Consider the following 20,046-nt stretch of genomic DNA (forward strand, 5'->3'; position numbering starts at 1 on the left):
GCAGACACAAATGGTCTTGCATTATCTTGACTGAATATTACCTTTTGCACTGGAACTCAGTTCCAATGTTTTTACTTGATAGCAGCATCAACCCGGACAAGCATCTCTATGTACACCTTATTGTCAAGGGTTTTACCTTTTCCCAGATAATTTTTGTGGATAATACCAAAACAATATCACCAACTACAAAGCATGATCATTTTGTTAGTCTAACTGTGCTTTACGATGCTGCAGGCTGATTGAGTGCAGACCAACCCCCCCTCTCAGCCTGTGTTGTTGAAGTAAATCCACTTTTCATCACAACTGACGATCCGGTTTAGAATTTTGTCCTTGCATTGATATTCGAGTACATTAGTTGCAGTCTGGAACACATCTGTCCTTATCTGCTTGAATCAGCTAATATGGCACACAGCATTTGAACTTGTGCATCAAGTTTATGTGATGTATAGCATGACTAATGAGCATGGCACTAAGGGTCTAACTTCTTAGCAAGCTCTCAAGTGGTGACATACCTACCTTCTTCCACAAGTTCTCACAGGTGGGCCTCATAAACAACTGTAGGCTGACCACAGCACTCTGCTTTTTGAATGTCATAATCCTCGTTTTTGAACTTTTGGTACCAAACCTTCATAGTGTCATACGATATAACATTAATATCTACAGCTGTACACACTGTAGCTGACTTTTTGCAACAGAACTGGAAGTAAATGATGGTTCTAATCTAGTAGCATGATAAGTTTCAGTTCAGACATCTCGTAATTAATCATAATGACATTTTTTTTACAAATTTTACACATAGTATTCTAAAGTAAGTCTCTTTCTTTCAAATGCCAAACATTATTTGACAAAATATAATTAAACACACCAGCATGAACCATTTGTACAGACGATATTTTGCGGTGGAGAGAAACTTTCATTAATACCAGTGCTACAAAATTCTTGTTATAGCTAAGATCTGCCGCAAGCCTCATAAGTGTCTACTGACTTTTAATCCTTAAGTACCGAAGCTCGTTAGATATAAAAAATTATTCACTGAATTAGTTTCATGCTGTCAGAAACTATGGAAGTTTGCATTATCCTGCTGTTACAAGTTGTTACTGCTGGGGAACGTAACTTTTGAAAATGTTATCTATAATCTACAACGATATATCATTCTTATCAAGAAAAATTCTAAATATGTCAATGCTTACTGCAAATGATCAAACTCAAATAATTAAAAAGCCATCTCTTATCTCCACAAAATATATATAATGAGATGGATGCATGACATTATGCAGTTTCTTTCATAAAGCTGAAAATATTATCTGCCTGTCTTGACCATATATATGATTTATTCACAGTCCATTGGTAATTTCTCTGGTTGAGATGAAGTACATTATACAGCTGATTACATTGACTGATGCTAGATTGGTGCTAACATTAAGCTGGAATAAATTTCAATGGAATGTATCCTTTTATCATCCTTTTTGTATGCTGGTGGTACCATTCTTGCATCCATGAAGAAACAGTGTGTAAATTACACTTATGTAATCGTGGTCTGAAAATGTTATTGCATAGTAACATGCTTTTGAAATGTTATTGTTAACAGATCTTTCATTGTTATTGCTTATATTATTTAACGATATCACCAATTATGTTAATTATCATAAAAATACATTCATACTTCTGATGGCAATAAAGCCACTGTAGATGGCCAGTGGGATGAAGCTCTCATAGTAACTATTAATTTTATCATAATAAATTATACCATTCATTATCAGGCAGTAAACGAGGAAATGGAACTTAGCATATAAATACTCTAAAGAAATTACTGTTTTAAATTGCTCATTTCAGTAACTGAAAATAAAAATTGTGCACCTCTTTAATTTTTTTAAATTAACATCATGAACAAAATCATCTGAATAGAAACATCTGCAAAGCACAGCATTCTTCCAAATGCGCTTTTGAAATATTTATCTCATAATTCTTGGAAATATTCTGATTTAATTGTGTTATTTTCATCAAATTATTAATGTACACCTTATTTTTCAGCTATCACCCCTCCAAAAAATCACTGAGTATGAGTTTAAATAAGAAGGTTAATAACAAATACTGTTTCTATAGAAAATTAATTTTTGAAGCATAGAGACCTTGAAGTCAAGGATTAAAATTTAGTATAAAGTTATCCCTGACATTCCTAGTGCCAATGAACATATGTTCACTGCCAGCCTCGGATTTGCACACAACAGTTTTTCTCACCAGCTTGATATCATCCGTAGTTTAAGATGTTCTCTAGCTTCATTCATACAAAGAACAAAGATGTTGACTTGTAGGGACTTCAGTGATTCTGGATTTTGGATCATCACTTTAATGGAGTAAGATGGCATGTAGAAATTATAAAATTAAAAATAAAAATAATTGTTTAGGAAATAATGAAGCATTTGTGACCTTCAGGGGAACAAAATCCCCCCCAAAAAGCTCAATATTTATTTTTGCTTTATTAAAAAATTCTTTCAATGTTAAGTTATTTCAGTTGTTTTGTGTGTGTTAATACTTACTTTTTAATTTTATAGATAATCTTGTAATCGATCCTTTAATTGTCATGTTGAGAATTGGCATTAAATTGTCAATCAAATTTTTTTTATTCTCAGTACCTCTCTCATTTTCTTCACAACCAATTAGTGATACATTCTGGATTTAGAATTATACTACAGATTTCATCATTAGTTAGTTGACTGATGATTGTGGCATTGTTATTGCAATGGAAAACTTCTGCTATATCATCCTCATTACTGCTTCCCCACAAATTTCATTAATTGGAAAATTTCACTTTTTGTTTGTAATATTCAAAAACCTTCAAATTTGAAACTGTCATTAAAAATCTTGTCTAGAGTCCACTATATATTATTGGCAATGTATAATGAGGTTGGAAACTATAAACAAACTATTCCACTAAATTTTGTGTTGCTGCTATCATGCACCAAAGAATTTAAGCCTGAATTACTGGATTAGCTTAGTTATTTATTATGCTCATGTTTCTTTCCCGCATACACTTAAGGCTCATTTGAATCCTGAATAAATAAACTCCCACATATACTTAAGGCTTATCTGAAAAAAGAATCAGGCTATATTAAACAACACTAAATTTAATCTTCTGGCCTATGAATACCATTTACAAAATCTACTTTTTTCACATGGAAAGAAATTACTGTTAAATTTCTCCTCATCAACATACTCATCACTTCACAGCATAGTTGGCTAATATCTGTAATCATCACCAAGCTTAATGTCAATATAAAATATTACCATGTTGTTTGATACTCAGTTACTAATACTTTTACAAAAAGAAAATCTGTTTTAGACATGGTAGCATGAATCATTTCTCAAGCTGCCATAAATTGATAGTCATTTAGTGATGAAAGCACCAAATAATTTATATATATATAAAAACTCACCAGTTTGACATTAGGAAAAGTTATTCAGTAGACGTAAAAATCAGCGATGAACTTTGATAAAGTGTTTTAGTTTGAGATACATGCCAAGCAAAAAACATACCTTTAGAGCCAAATTATTAATTGCAGAGATTTATGCTATAAATGTTTGTGGTTTTTCATCATGAAGGTGTTTTATTTAGTGCCAATGTGAAAGTAAGAGTCTCTTTACATGTTGTATTATGAAAAAATCAGGGTTCATACACATTTCTGCACATGGAAATTAAGTACTTTTAAGGACCATTAATGAAAAAAATTAAGCACCTATGAGCAAATGGGAAGTGAATAAATTCAATTAAAAATATTATTCTAAGCCTGAATTTCACTTTTGTAATACCATCCTAAAAATAAAATAGATCCCTAAGTAGTATGCATTACTACTAAACATGAATTAATTAACATAATTATTAATAAGTTTGAGAATAAAATAAACTCCATGCAGTTTATCAAGTAGCATTAACTATTTTACACTTATAATAGGCTGGACATATTTGAAAGAAGATAAGTGACATTTACGTTTTACTAATAGTTAGCTTTATGTCGATTTTTTTTTTTTTTTTTTTTTTTTTTTTTTTGTGTGTGTGTGTCTCATTTTGTCACATACTTAATCAGTCTAAAGCAGAGGTTCTCAACCGGTGATACGCAAGAAAAAAATAAGTGGCACACAAAGAAGCAAAGTATTTTTAACTATTTATTTCAAAAATTATAATCCCAACATCCTGATTCAGTTTTTTCTCGAACACTCGTAAATTTATGCAATCTGAGCTTTGTTCAAGATTGGTGGTGGTAGTAGTATTTTGTAGTGTTGGTACTAAAGGTTTTCAATTTTTGTTTAGATGGTACATGTTAGTCAAAAGGTTGAGAACTGCTGATCTAGAGGTTTAGTAAATAGCAGGTAGATTTAGTGTCAAATGGCATAGGTTAAAAAGAGACGTAAGATCATAACCAGCATGATTCATAACAAAAGACTGAATGTTATCACCGCTGCTGCTTGTCTAAAGAGAGACCTGCTGATTAGAACGAACTTGAAAGGCCTGATGTAGGCACGGTTAGCAAGTGTTGAAAGTTAGTCAGGCTCTGTTTGATGCAGTTAGTGTCATAGCTTTGTGCAGAATTCCAGGGGTTGTAACTGAGTTAATATGCTTTAAGGTTCCAATAAGCCATTCAAGCACCAAAGGTAATAAGTTGTTTTGTATTATTTTAAGTCTTACTAGAAGCAAAGAATAAGTTTTACTTGAATTTCTACATTTTTGTGTTTTATCTTGTGAACACAGCAAGTATTAATGAAATTCAATAACTTGCTTTAATATGTAGAGATAATTTTTAAGGGTAAGCAGTTAGTAATAAGTAATTAAATTAGATAAATAGGTAACCTTAGTCATTATGGATTTACATGGCCACTATTAAATTTTATTTTTTAATAATATTTGTTAAAAAAGCCCTATTAAAATCTAATTAAATTTCACAGTTTAAAATACATGTAATTTATGACACTGATTCTTAAACGATATTAGAATAATTACACAATAAAAGCTACAAAGCATTTTTTATATTTATGCATCATTTTAATTTGAAGCCTTCTCAAAAATTTTGCCTAGTTTATATTGATTTCCTTCTCTTTAAGCATCTTTTCTAACAATGATTAGAGATTTGCCTCAATATGCAAACCAATGCTCTCACTAGTTTCTGTGTGCTTTATTTCCTAAATTGTGAACCACTCCACAATGTACCTATGAGGGTTTACTTGATCTGGTAAAAGTTAAATAGTCCAAAACCCCCGACATATGTGAAGCAAATTATCATTATGTCTGAAAGTAACTACAATATCAGACAAAGGTTTAAATAAGCCTCTTATTGGAAAAGAACTTAGAACAAATATTAAGGCATGTTTTGATGCTGACAAAGTCAATCGCGGTGACGTAATTAAACAAGAACAGTCAAATTCAAACTAAATGTGGACTAGTGGTCAAAGATTATACAATTTAATTTAATCTCGCTCAGTAACCCTATCATATGACAAAGCAAAAATGGAAAATTATAGTAAAGGCTGAAATTATAAACAATTGGGTAATTTACATAATAATAACTGTACATATCTTTGAAGTATAATTTTCTTTATGTATTCAGTTTCTTTCTTCAGCATGTTTCCTTTCCATTTTAGAATTTTTGGATTTAATTAAAGATTTCTGTTTTTCTAAAAAACACTAAATGCATTTAGAATTTAGAGACAAAAGTGACTAATTTAATTTAAGTAATATGAAATTCAGAAGAAATATGAAATATACATGATAAAGGCCGATTACAAAGCTGGTGTGGCAGAATTTTTAAAATTTAGTGACACACCAAACAACAAAATCTAGAAATGGAAAAACTTTTAGAATTTAGAGCAGGCGTTGGAAGCAAAATTTAGAAAGGTACTATGCAGTCGAATTTAGGATCCACAGAGATTGCATCAGATGAGATAATGCCTAGTGCCAGCTCTGTGTATGATGCATTAAGACATATTAGAAGAATCTTTTAAATTGTAAGCTTTCAATTTCTTTATTATTAAAAAAATCCCTAAATCCCTTTCTATAATGCCTGCCCAAGTGATAAGATTAGAAGCATTTTTGATATTTTCCATGCTTGAGTCTAGTGAAAAGTAGAGAAAATAAAGGGAAGATAAACATGTTAAGAAAAGGATTCTAGTATCAGAAATCAAACATTCAAATATTATGTCTTCATTGTTCTTCCAGACGTTCTCCAAAGAGTCAGAAATTCATCGCAAACTTTCTGTAAAATATATCCATTACATGTTAATACCATGGAGACATTTTTCATTTTGTCACATATTTCTCGAATCTTCTAGAACCATGGGTCTATAAATCTTGCCTTCAAATCCTTCTAAATTTTTCAAGCTGCAATGTCAAAAATACTAAAGAAAAATCATCCCAACCAATTCTGTAACAGCAAAAAGCCAGAAATATTTTGGAAAAAAAAATAAAAAGTGTAAAATTAATTTTATAGAGAAAACTGATGCATCTTCTGAGAATTTTGAATATTCTGAGACAATTACATGGGAAAAACGCTTACTATGAAAAACATAGCTAATTTTGCTTTTGCTAAGAGCTGTTTCTCAAATTATGCTTTACAGCATTATACCTTGTTTATTTTTCAGATTCAAAATATTGTATAAGTTGCCAAAATGAAACTTTATAACATGATAGCAAAAATAAAAATTTTTAACTTTAATGTTATTTTTTAAATATAATTCCAATAAATTACCATTATTTTAATGAAATTTATCAATGTTATGATGTTTTAAAAAAATCGCCGAAAAATTCTCAGATTTCGGAATTAAAAATTTTCTATAGAAACTGATCTTAAAATCGCCAAAATGTTGACAAGTCGCCAAATTTAGAATTGTTTAATAAAAGAATTCCCATCCCGAAAAGCGAAAAATGTTTAAAAGCTCTTTATTACGAAAAATGAATTTTGAAATGCTTATGTTTCACTTCTTGCTTAGAAATTCAAGTATCCCATGAAACTCGAGTAAATATTAGAGACAGAAACAAATTATAGCCCATGAACTCATTCAAAAGATAACCATATACGTCAGTGAATCGCCAAAAATATTCCTCCAAAATGCTAATTCACACTCAAAATGGCAGTTGTAAAAATAGACAGAAATTTCAGATGATTAAAATTAAGGACCTTCTACTGATTTTGGCCAAAATTAAGGAATTTTATGGACCAAAAATTGATTCCAAAAAATTTAAGGACCTTTAAGGACTCTTAAGGACCATACAAACCCTGAAAATATTGCACATGCATGAAACATTAAGCATAAGCTAAAGCCAATGCTACTCTTGAAAACTGATTTGTTTCACAAAAAATTTCTAAAAAAACTATTGCTGCTGGTCTGGATATTAGACATCTGGATTTTGTACTGTACAATTCTTAGAGCTGCTTAAAACTTGTCTATTATTTCATTAAATTCATACTCATCGATTCAAGATACACAATAAACATTGAAAATGAAATAACCCACAAATGATTATGTATGAATGATTTTCATACAATGCCTGCAATACAATACATCTTGTTATCTTATGGAATGACTTATATCAACTAAAACCTCAAACTGAGCTATGAAATAATATCTACATAATCCCTTTGTGTGCTATTATTAGAGGTATCAACATTTCATTTTGCAATCAGCCATTCTATATATGCATTAATAATAAAAATTATTCTTCCATTTTCTGAAATTAATATGATAAATGATAAAAAAGTGCCTCTTTATGAAGAATATACCTTCCTCTTCAGACATGAATACCATAAGAAAATTTGTGTTAGATAGCACACCAATACATGAAAAAACAAATTTCACTTACTGAAATACATCCATTTCATGTGAAGGAGGAATATTAATCTTTTCATAAAATGTAACCTACAAAGAAGTAGTGAAGTTATTATTGTCCATGCACGTAGAATATAAATACATATATACACAATATAAACTTTTTAAGACTACTTGTTTAACAAATTCCATCAAACCTGGGAAACGATAATTGACAGCATTTATTATTATAGCATTTTCCCTACAACACTGTGTGCTTACAGACATAATTTTTAATGCATTTAATCCTTTGGTTTGATCCAGGAAACATTAGCTGTTATAGAATGGAAAAGGTTTGTTGTAAAGTCGAAAAAACAGCAATGGAGACACTTGAATAACATAATCCAATATTTTTCATTGCTATAGAGAATTCTGTGATGGAGGCAAAGATAATGATAATCTTGGGAGTGGTTGCCCTCTACAGAATTAAACAGAGGAGAATATTGAAAATATTCAGCAAGTGCTGCTGAAAAATTTTTTACCTGTCTCTCTGAATGACAGTTGATGAGCTTAACTTCAATGATTTCAATGATGACACTAACATTTGATGATCTTGTAGGATTGTTCTTGTTTTGTCCTGGGGGGGGGGACAAGATCAAATATCTGCATGTAATGATTTAATGAAAATAGCAGACACTGGCCTTAAATTTTTCTAATAACTGCTGGAGATGACACTTGGTGCTTTGCTCATGATTCTAAGACAAAACAGCAACCATCTGCTTGGGCTGGAGAGAGCTCACACAGAAAATTAGGTTTCAGAAATCTTGATAACCAAGCTAGACACATTTATTATTATTATTATTATTATTATTATTATTATTATTATAGGCAGGATAACTCACAGAGAATTTGCTTTTAAGGAACATATAAAGAACCAAATATTTCAACAAGATGTAATGAACAGACTCCTGAAGAACATTCAGGATATAAGGCTAGGAAAAACTCAACTGAATAACGAGCTTTTGTTGCATTACTATGTGCTGTCACACAATTGCATTCTCATCAAGCAATTTCTAGCAAAGAATATTATCATGATTTCTCAGCAATATCCCTTATTCATAAGATCTGGCATTTAGAAATTTTCGCTTCCCTAAAATAAAGTCTCACCTCAATAATCATTATTTTAATAGCATTCAAGAGATTCAGGTAACAATTATCAGAGACTTAAACATCATTCCAAAAGATAAATTCAGTAATGGAATCAAGCAGCTATGTGAATATGTCAAACATCATATACACTATATGCAAGTATTGTATATTTATAGGTTGAGGGAAAAAAACAGTAATATTTTCTTCACTTCTTGATTTTGCTTGAACTTAATTCTAAAACTTTCCAGAATGCAGTGTGTATATTAATAAATATCAAAATTATATCTTGAGTTCTAAACATATTATAGTGAGAAGAAACAACTGTGTTTTTAGGTACTGAAGGAAAATTTTAGTAATTGAAATTATTATTTTATGAAGAAAAACAAATTTCATTGCAATATCTAAAAAATACATAAATTTATGCAATTCCAAACAGTTTCTCCCCAGTTCCAGAGGTATTATAAAACTCATGTTTAGTTTATTTCACTTACTACTACATTAGATAAATTATATATATTCATTATTATGCTTAACTTCTGCCTAGATGCATACAGTAACAACTTTTCAGCAAGTTCGCCATCTCTCTTTGGGGGGGGGAACACTTAAAACTCTTATTTTTGACACACTATTACTATATTTTCTCTAACAAAAGTATAAAATTTCTCACTAGAAATAAAATGGGAAGAAGACAAACTATTTATTTCACTGATATATGATCTAATATACAAAAATACAAACAAATTCCAAATTTTGTCATTTCATGTATAATAGTACATTATGTATATAGTAAATATTCTTATGCTGTTCAATAATAAATAAATAGAAACTCTACTTTGGTGCCATACTGCAAACAATAGAATCACTTGATGTTACATTGTCACTAATAAGCAAGTCTAAAAGTTCTGCTAACAGAATATATGAATGTTACTGATTTTTATTGTACCCATTCTAATGTTACTACATTTTGCCTATGATTTCCTTAAAGTGATTGCCAGTTCAGTTAACAGATACTTGGTTAGTCGAGGTGCTAGAGCAATTCCCAATTTTTTTTGTCCCTAAGAGCACATTCCAGGATATCGATTAAATGGTAGGTACCATTTACATTTCCGAGGTGAATTTATAATTGTATAGAGTTAATAATACATGCATATAAAAAAGAGATCAGTCATATTTTGCTTTGTGATAATACCTGTGTGCAATTTCTATTTCATTAAAAATGAGAAAACTTTCACATAGAATTTTATTGAAAACTAAAATATTTTATTGTGATCGCACAGCAGCAGGCACATGTTAAACAATCGGCAGGTGCAATGGTGCTTCCAGGGCATAGGGATGGTAACACTGTTCTAGTGTATTAAAAAAAAAAAAAGGCTAATTGACTAACTCAACAGAATCTTAACACTTGAAAAATTACATTACATAAAGTGTGAAAGAAAAAAAGATTAACACTTATTCATCCTAGTAGTTTAAAAGAAACAAACAAATTAAAAGAAATAATAAGAAAAATGCAAATAACATAAAACAGATATTCTGTTACAAGCAGCAGCAAACATAACAAAAGCAATTTTTCATACAAAAGAAATTAATATTTATAAACTTTAAATTCTGGAATTCATCAAAATGCTAAAAGCTATTTACTTGTCCATAGACTAAGTATATGCAGTTGAGTACGTATACACAAGAATAAATGCAAAAAAATTACAAAATTATACATAAAGAAGAATAAATAGTAGTTAATTTCAAGTTTTAAAAAAAGTCCAATGTTAGAAATTTATGAAACAAATAAAAATAACTTTATTTTAAAATTTACCAAAAGAGTTACTTTCCATTGCAAATAAAAAAGACATGTTATGTGTAATATAATGCACTGAATTATTTTATGATGCAATAAATTCAAAATTATGATTACAATTATTTTAATTAAGATGTTCATGTGACTAAATGATGAGATTTAATAAAGAATCTACATACAGGTGAATTTTCTGCTTCTGCATCTTTTGCAGATGGAATCGATTTATCCATTCGACTAGGTATACGAATCTGTAAAAACAGAATATACAAAATAAATAAACAATAATATTTTTTGCATACAATTCTACAGACTGTACTCAGTTTTTAAAATGCAAAACAAAGATTGTTAAAACCTCACTTTGTAGAGACATTAGGTTATTCTGAAGAAGGAGAAATGAAAAATGAGCAATGTCCTCACCGGGAGTCGAACCACGGACATCTTGAATACGTGCCGAGCATGCTAACCACTACACTACAAAGGCATGCTAAGGAGGTGGGAGAAATACTTTATAACTTTACCAAACTTCGCTTAACCTAAATTCATTTAACCAAAGTATAAACTCTTATAGCTATTAGACAGAAACAAAGCAGCAAAACTTTGCTTAAAAAAAAAACAACTCCTATAACAATATTTTGTTTGAACATTGCACATTTTTAATGGGGAAAATTTAACTTTTTAACTTAACAACAGAAGAAACTGCTATGTTTCAGGAGAAGTTTAAAAAGCTTTGCTGTTTCAAGCTGCCTCATATTTTGTTGAACAAAACAATGAATCAGCTGATATGTTGCTCATCAGATGTTGACACAGTTATTCAATACCATTGCAAGAAAGCAAACATAGAAAAAAAAATCTGCTCTGTTATTAAATAATGAAGAATATGTATGAACGTATGTATGTTCCTCTCACTGTAGAAAAACAGAGCACCTTCTTCTTCTTCATTGGCTCAACAGCCCAGGATGTGCCCTAGCCTTCTGCAGAAGTCTTCTCCAGGCATCTCTGCTTTTGGCAACTGATTTCCAGTTTTTGACATTTAGAATTTTGAGATCATTTTCAACACAACTGATCTATCTCATCCGGCGTCTATCCCAAAGTCTGATTCAAATGGACTTTGCCAGAAAGATTTTCTTACAACAGCGATCTTCATGCATTTTGGCCAGATGACCAGTCTTTGTAGTTTGAAAAATTTTACTACATCAGATTGTCTATTGATCTTGTATACCTTTACATTAGATGTTCTTCTCCATGATCCATTCACCTGGACCCCCACCAAGTATGCAACAGAATGTTCTTCTCTCAAAAACCTCCAAAGCTTCCTCATCACGTGGAATCAGCACCCGAATTTCCAATGCATAAATCAGAAACATAACATATAAGACTCTTGGAAAGAAGTAGTTTAGTTCTGAGAAAACAAGATAGCTCTTCAGGACATGAAAACATCTATTTGCAGCAGGGATTCTTTTAAGTATTTCAGATGTCATCTCATTTTTACAGTTCTCTATTCCCAGATAAATGAAACTGTAGACATTTCCTAATCTACAGCTACTAATTTCTAAATGACAAAGTGGTAAGTCAGGTAAGATCCTAGAATCTCTAATAAGTTTTCAAGTGCAATATTAAACATGAGGCCTGACAATGCATCCCCTGTATCACTCCATGCTTGACATCAAGTTGTTCTGTAAAGTCACCTTGTAAACTAATTTATATCTTAGTTTCCTTAAGAGTCAAAGCCACCAATGCAATAAGTTTTCCTGGAATATTTAGTTCACGCATGGCCTCAATGAATAATTCCCCACTAAGGCAATTATATGCAGTTCTGAAAGCAATAAAAAAAGATTGTGTGTTTTGATTCAAATTCTCTGCATTTTTCAAAAATATGCATTACAATGAACATCTGCTAAATAGTCGATCTCCCTCCCCCACCCCCACAGCTGCACTGACAATCACTGATCAACATAAGTAAAAAAATCTGCTAACAAAAATAGTTGAAAGTATTTTATAGGATATACACATAAGACTAATTCCTCTATAATTACTGTGATCAAGCACATCTCCCTTTTTGTGTATCAAACAGATGGTACTAAGTTTCCATTCCAGTGAGAGTGTCTCATAATCCCAGATGAGTTGAATTAAGCCCTTGATTAGTAGAATGCAACTAGGTCCTACAGCTTTAAATAGTTCTGATCCAGGAGATTTGTTGTTTTTTAATTTCTTTATAGCATAATTCAGCTCTTCCAGAGAAGATGGATCAATAGACCCTAGTTTTCTACTTGCTATTTCGTTATTCTCTATATGCAATAGGAATTCAGCAGCTCATCCAAGTTCTCTTTCTGCAGAATGTCACTCTTATCACTTGAGACAGAACCATCTTTAAAGTGTTCTATAAAGTGAACTATATAAAGTATTCTTTTTCATTTATATACTTTAATTCCTCCAATTCGAAGTTTTTTAATTGAGTTTCAAATTCATTTTTCTGATTTATATATTTCTCTTTTAACAGTAGACAGTCAAATTTCGCTAATTTCATCTCCTGATTTTTACAGTAATTAGAAATTCTAGCTCTGATTTTCATCATTACTAAGTAATGGTCTAAATCAAAATTCGCTCCACTATATGACATGACATCCAATATGCCTGAGGCATGTCTGGTGTAACTTAAGGCATGTCAATCTGATTGAAAGCGTCACAATCTGGAGATCTCCAAGTCATTTTGTGAATAGTTTTGTATGGAAAGCAAGAACTGGCCATCACCATATCATGTTCCATAGCAAAAAAAATATCGGTCTTGACCCATTATCATCCGAGTCATGATCTACGCCCACCAGTGGTAGGTCTGAACCCATTTTCATTCCCTATCTTACCACTTGTATCAAGTTGCCTCTGCATAGACAGTCCAGAAAATTCTTCCTTTAATTTCATAAGAATAGGATTTTTTTGTTAGCCTAATGCCCGACCCAGAACCTGGAGAACCAGCCCAAATATAATCCCCAGTCGCAGGCTATACCCCGGAATACTAGGTACTATTTTAGTCACCTTTTATGAGATGCATAGGTTATGTTGGAACTATTCTTTCAGAATCGATCACCACATGACTGGCACTCAAAAAATTCTGAACAACACACATAGCCCTCCACCCGAATGTACAAGTTGAAGCTGAAATTTTGTTTGTTTTTTATTTCCTACTTTTTGTGAATTTAATGAATTCTTGATTAACGAAGTAGACGATTTAAAAGCAATATGTGTCACTTGGCAAAGCATACGATATTTATACTTCAAATTTAGTCAAGAAACTCAGATTTAAAAGAAATAATGTTGCTTTTCAGAAAAGCATAAGATATTTATGCTTCAACTTTAATCAGAAAACTCAGCAATTTAACAGAAATGCATCACCACTACTTAAAACATATTTATTTTCTATATACTAATGTGGTACCATTCAGCAAAGGGCAAGATATTTCCTTTTTCTTCCAAATGTTAATATGTCTGTTACTGATTAACAAAGCAAGTGATTTAAAAGCAATAAATGCATTCTTCATCTCATTCACTATTAGATGGATCAGTGAAACTACTCTAGACTCAATAAAGCCATTCTATGTTTTCTTCTTTTTCATAATAAGTATTTTAGGCAGCTGGCCGCAAAAGTGGGTAATTATTTAAAAAACACAGATTATAATACATACTTTTGTAACATAAATTATAATTCATACTTTTATTATTAATCATACTTTTTACTTACTTATAAATTTAAATGGCAATAATAGTTCTCAATTAAAAAAAAAAAAAATCACCTGAAATGGTTTTAGTTCAGACACTGCAATGATTGGTTAGGAAGCTGACTAAAAGAAACCACATGAAGTTTATCTGACTTAGAAATGATAACTTTGCAATGTGCTGGCTAAGAAAACTTGCATTATTATTAGAGAACTCACATTATTATTTTTAATATTCACAATATATGTGAAAAAACACAAAAACCTATGCAGCCAATTTCATGGTTTCCTAATTGTGAAAATGATTAAATCACATTATTTGCCATAAATTTTATCTTAATTGAACCCCTTTCAGAATTCAATAACTAAGCTATTTTAAAGCCATTATAACTGGAAGAGCTTTCTCATCTTAAGATTATTAATGAAAAAGGTAAAAACAGTTTCAGTCCTTAAAAAAAATCCCTTCATTCAGTCAGAAATCAGAAACTTAATTGTTTTCAATCAATCACAAAAATTGCATTTTATATTATAATTTACACTTCTGAGTTAATTTTTTCTTGCCAATAAAATACACAATTCTAGCTTTAAAGATATAATTTCTGACATGGATTTTTAAGAGAATTTATAACATTCCTTATCAGAGTGAGTTCACCCGTCAAACCAAACACATTGGAAAATTTTGCCTAAAGAAACATGAATGTCATTTTAAAAAGGAAACAAATAAATCAATATATTATTGTTCTATAAATTACAAATTCAGCTTTGCTCTCCTTAAAAAATTTATAATCTAATGAATCACATTAAATTCCAATTTACTTTTCCAACAATCTATAAACACTTCAAATCTTAATCTGATTCTGTTTGATTATCTCTAAATGGCATAACTTGCTTTATTTCTCATTATTTTACATTTTCTTTTCATTACAGAGAGTATCATTCTTACCTACTAGCAAGTTCTCAAAAATTCTTTGAACTCTTTCTCTGGTTGTGGTACTTAATCTTTTATTTAGCTGCAAATAAATAAAATGATAATGTGTCGCTGAAGGCCCATCTGCTGAAATGAGATTTTTGCCAAATAATGTTTTACTCATTTTCAATTAAAAATATAATTTTTTTCCATAACTACCTGTGTTCAGTAATCTTCCATTTACATAATGAATTGCTTTAATGTAATGAATTTTCTTAGTTTGATTTATTAAATTATAATTAATGATATAAGCAGGTGAAAAATGCTAGATCTATATAACTGATGAATATCACTATAATTCTCTCTTTCACATTTTCCCCTTTTTGACATAAATATAGTAGTAATAAGCTACTAAAAATTAAAATAGCAAAGACAAACAATACTTCTTAATTCTCCATGAAAATATTCATAAATTCAGGCAATTCATTTTTAACAACATTTCAATCAGAAAGGCTTTGACAACCCATAAAAGTTGCAAAATGTTACGATTCTCAATATAGCTAACAAATGATTTTGCTTTTTCGCATAATGGGAAATTGATGAAAAAACAAGTATTTAAATATATATATTAACAACTTTATAATATGCAAATATTCACTAGAAATCAGTGAATAATGACACATATACACTTTGCTTGCAAATTTATATACTACACCATACCACATTTTAACGAAAGTTTCCTGCCACCGCAAATATAGTCCACACAAACAGTTCATATTGGTGTGTTTAATCATAGTTTGTCAAGCGATTTTGGCATTTCAAATAAAGAGACTTGCTTTAGAACACTGAGTTGCAAAACTTGTAAAAAAATATAATTACTATTAAGTACAAGTTTTCTAAAATGGAACTATCATGCTACCAGATTAGAACCACCATTTACTTCCAGTTCTGTTACAAAATGTCAACTACAGAATGTTACCAAATCATGCATACTGCTTTAGGTACTAATGCCATATCATATGACACTGTGAAAGTTTGGTATGGAAAGTTCAAAAACAAGGACTATGACATTCAAGAAGCAGAGCAATCTGGCTGGCATACTGATGTTGATGAGGCCTGCCTGAGAGAACTTAAGGAAGAAGATCAGTATGCAACCACTCCAGAGCTTGCTAAGGAGTTTAACATTAGTGCTATGTCCATCAATCATGCTCTGCATCATATAACCTTGACATATAAGTTCAATTGCTGGGTGCTACATGAGCTGACTCAAGCAGATACGGATAGACATGTTCCAAACTGTACTAATCTGTTCAAATATTAATGCAAGGAAAAATTCTGGACAGGATCATCATTTGTGATCAAAAGTGGATTTACTCCAACAACACAAGCTGAAAAGAGGGTTGTTCTGCACTCAGTAAGGATATTTACTGCCTAGGACTCTGTATGGACTTGAATGGTATCTTTTGCCACACCCACTATATAGCCTAGACATCGTTCCTTCGGATTTCTACCTTTTTCGCACCTACAGCTAAATCTTGCTGGCACTATCTTCCATTCTGCACAAAACATCCAAAATTAGGTTGATCTGTTTTTGGACTCATGGCCTACTACCCACACTAAAGGTACTGCTTTCATGTTTTCATTTTCCCTCCTCTAACTTTATTAAGGATGTTTTTGGCGGAGAACTTTTGTTACAACCAGATATTTATATGCAAATACAATTCATAAATGTGATGTTAATAAAAGTCTTTCTTTATTTTAGTAACTGTTGGTCGTACTCTTCCAATTGCAAAATTCTTTTAAAAATTGCAAATATTCATGTTTTAGCATTAAACTAAAAAAAAAGGACGTAACTTTTAATCTGGTCTCCCACTCTCTATTACGTTCAGGAAAACTCTAAACTTATTGAAAAAAGTTTTTTAAAAAAGGGGTGAGTTTGGCTCTCACATAACAAAAAGTGACCCCAATATTTGATTTTAAAATTGAAGATATTTTTGACATTTTCAACTTTCTTTCAGAGGTGAGTTCAATAAATAGAATAAATACAGGTTGATTTGTTTTTTGTTCAATATATTTCAATGATACTCTGTGGTGTTTTACTACAGCATACATTCATTTATTTGTAATTTTGTTACAATTGGTACACCAAAAGAATTTTCACACAAGTAAGTTTTAAGTTTTCAAGCACTAAAAACGTTTTATTAATATTTTCATTAAGTTTTATTATTTAGGCTCACAATCTGATAAATAATCATACAAAAAATAAATAGTTTTCCTTTTTTATATATGCAAATAATGTTAGAAGCTGGCTTTGTGCCAATATTGAAGAGTGACAATATCTTCCAGAACAAAAATTCTGAAGGATTCTGTCAATAAAATCTTTCTTTTAGAAAAATTTATACTGATATTTTTCAAGACAATTTATGTAGACATACTGATTAATTCAATTAATATCTTTTTTATTGATATTTTATTTTTAATTATCTAAAAATGGCCAATTTGTTTATGGCCCTTGAATACGATATCTGATTTTAGAATTAAGTATCTCAGTAAATTTGTCAAATGGAGTTACATTTTTTGTACTTCATTTTTTATAAGGAACGTAATTTTTTTCTAAATGTATCTACAGGGACTGGGAGATTGTGTAAAGAACTAGATTTCATAATTTTTACAAAATTGATTTTCTAAAAATTAAAGATCAACTTTTCTTGTGAAGAGAAAGGCCATATAAGGACTTTTGTGTGCATGGTGTATATGCAATACACTCAGATTTAAAGATTGTAGAGTTGAATATGGATATAAATATAACAAAAATAATATAGAAAATCTGCAGGTGATGAAAGTTCTATTACTATTATTATTATTACTACTACTACCCATTTTTGACAACATTGATGGAATTTTTATTTTTTAACAACACAAAATATTTTTTACCCTCTCCAACAGTGTTAGTATTTTGCTCTTATGCAGAATGTTTTATGCAGCCTGTTCTTTATGCAGTAAACGTCTAAGTTTCTTCTAAAAATTTGTTAAACACAACTATGAAATGTAAACAGTAGAACATTGTTTTACCTGCAAAACATTACCAATTAAAGGAAGACTGAGAGGCACACCAGGTAAAGGTAAAGGCCATTGATCAATATCATGGCAGGCTAGAATAATAAAAAGTAACAAATTCATAAAAGCATTCAACAATACTTACACATTACCCTGTCAACCTTGAAACTGTTACCAAGCAGTACAATTTAGCATATATTATGCATAAGCCTGCTGTCACAATACACTCATAACATCTGCCCTTTCATCTGTTGTAACCTCGATTGTATCTCAGTAAGCCACCTTTTATTTTTATTAACAAGAATATAAATTAACTGTTACTGCTGTATTTACTTCTTGCATTTGAAGAACATGAGTCTGAGAGCTGTAGAATAACTTTGTGACTGCACTGCAGTACACTTATAGCTAGTCAAGAGAATTAACATCGTGAATGAGGAAAGGACAGCTGGATATGGTCCACAAAACAAGAAGAGATTGAAACAATCACCTGCAGGAGCTTTGCACTCACAGCATTCTAAACAGAACTTCCAGCAAACCTGGAAGGCATAAAAATAGTAGAAACCGATGAAAGCTTTTTTACAAAGTGTAAATTGGGTCAAATAGTTTCATAGCAATGGCTACTTGGTGAAGTGCTGAAAGAGTGAAGAATATTTTATTGTAATAGCTGCAGCCAAAAATGCGGCACAGAATTCCACAGGAACGATCAGCACAATCTTTTTACAATTTTTACGAATTTTCATAGTTCAAAGGTAGCCAAATTTCATGGTCAACAGGATAATACATAAGTACCCAATCAACATTAGAATATTCAAAATACACAGCACAACATTTTTTTAAATGTAGACGTTAATGTATGCATTATCAAATTACTACTGCTTAAAATCTAAATTAATGGAAACATTTTGTTTAATACCTTTGTATACACTCAAAACATATAAAATAAATAATACACTAAAATAACTTTCTGAAGAATGACAGAAAAATTTATTTCTCTTCATAACTATGCTAGCCACCCCTTATTTGTTCTCATTTTACTGAGAGCCATAATCATAAGGAAATAACAAAATTTCTTTTGTGATGTTTTTTCCCATCATGAATCATATTTTCACTCCCATTGCTAAGAAACTTTAGAATGTACTGTACGCAGAGATAAGATATTAATTTACCCAGAAAGTAAAATAGCATAAGAGCACAGCTAATTGGTTTTTAAAGATCTAAAGCTCTTACTCAGTCAGTGGTAGACATACCTGTACACTGTGGATAGTGGTCAATTCATGAGCTTATTTTGAATGTGTGAAATATTTAATTACATATATTTTAACTACAAATAAATGCTTCATTAAGATTTGTATATATTTTTTAATACTGATTTACAAGTTTTTACTATCTTATATTCTTTTATGAATTAACTGGTCACCTGTTTTACCTAACCTAAAGTCAGTACCTTAATCCACTTAATCGAATATCTATTGTATCATAAGTAGAATGCAGAAATTATTATTTCAGCTGCTGTGAACAGTTGTAATTATCACTTACTAAGTGATTAACTAATGTCTACCTGTCATTGATAACATTTAGGATTTGGCTTGCTAGTGACTGAATCCAATCTATTAAATAAGCAGAAACACCACTTATCATTTACT

At 30.7% G+C, this 20,046-nt stretch overlaps 1 protein-coding gene across 2 annotated transcripts in view; it reads right to left on the minus strand.

The window, feature by feature from the left end:
* LOC118201109 (protein DENND6B) overlaps nucleotides 1–20,046 on the minus strand; it is a 180,323-nt gene that overhangs the window by 108,379 nt on the left and 51,898 nt on the right. For both annotated transcript variants that reach the window (XM_085822994.1, XM_085822997.1), the window contains exons 6-8: nucleotides 18,419–18,498; nucleotides 10,912–10,980; nucleotides 7,847–7,902 (exon numbers count right to left, since the gene is read on the minus strand). In XM_085822994.1, coding sequence (XP_085679120.1) covers nucleotides 7,847–7,902; nucleotides 10,912–10,980; nucleotides 18,419–18,498 — 205 coding nt within the window. The remainder of the gene's footprint in view (nucleotides 1–7,846; nucleotides 7,903–10,911; nucleotides 10,981–18,418; nucleotides 18,499–20,046) is intronic.

Source organism: Stegodyphus dumicola, chromosome 1, assembly GCF_044657685.1.
Source record: "Stegodyphus dumicola isolate Sdum_Otavi_A_Nest chromosome 1, ASM4465768v1".
Lineage (NCBI taxonomy): Eukaryota > Metazoa > Arthropoda > Arachnida > Araneae > Eresidae > Stegodyphus > Stegodyphus dumicola.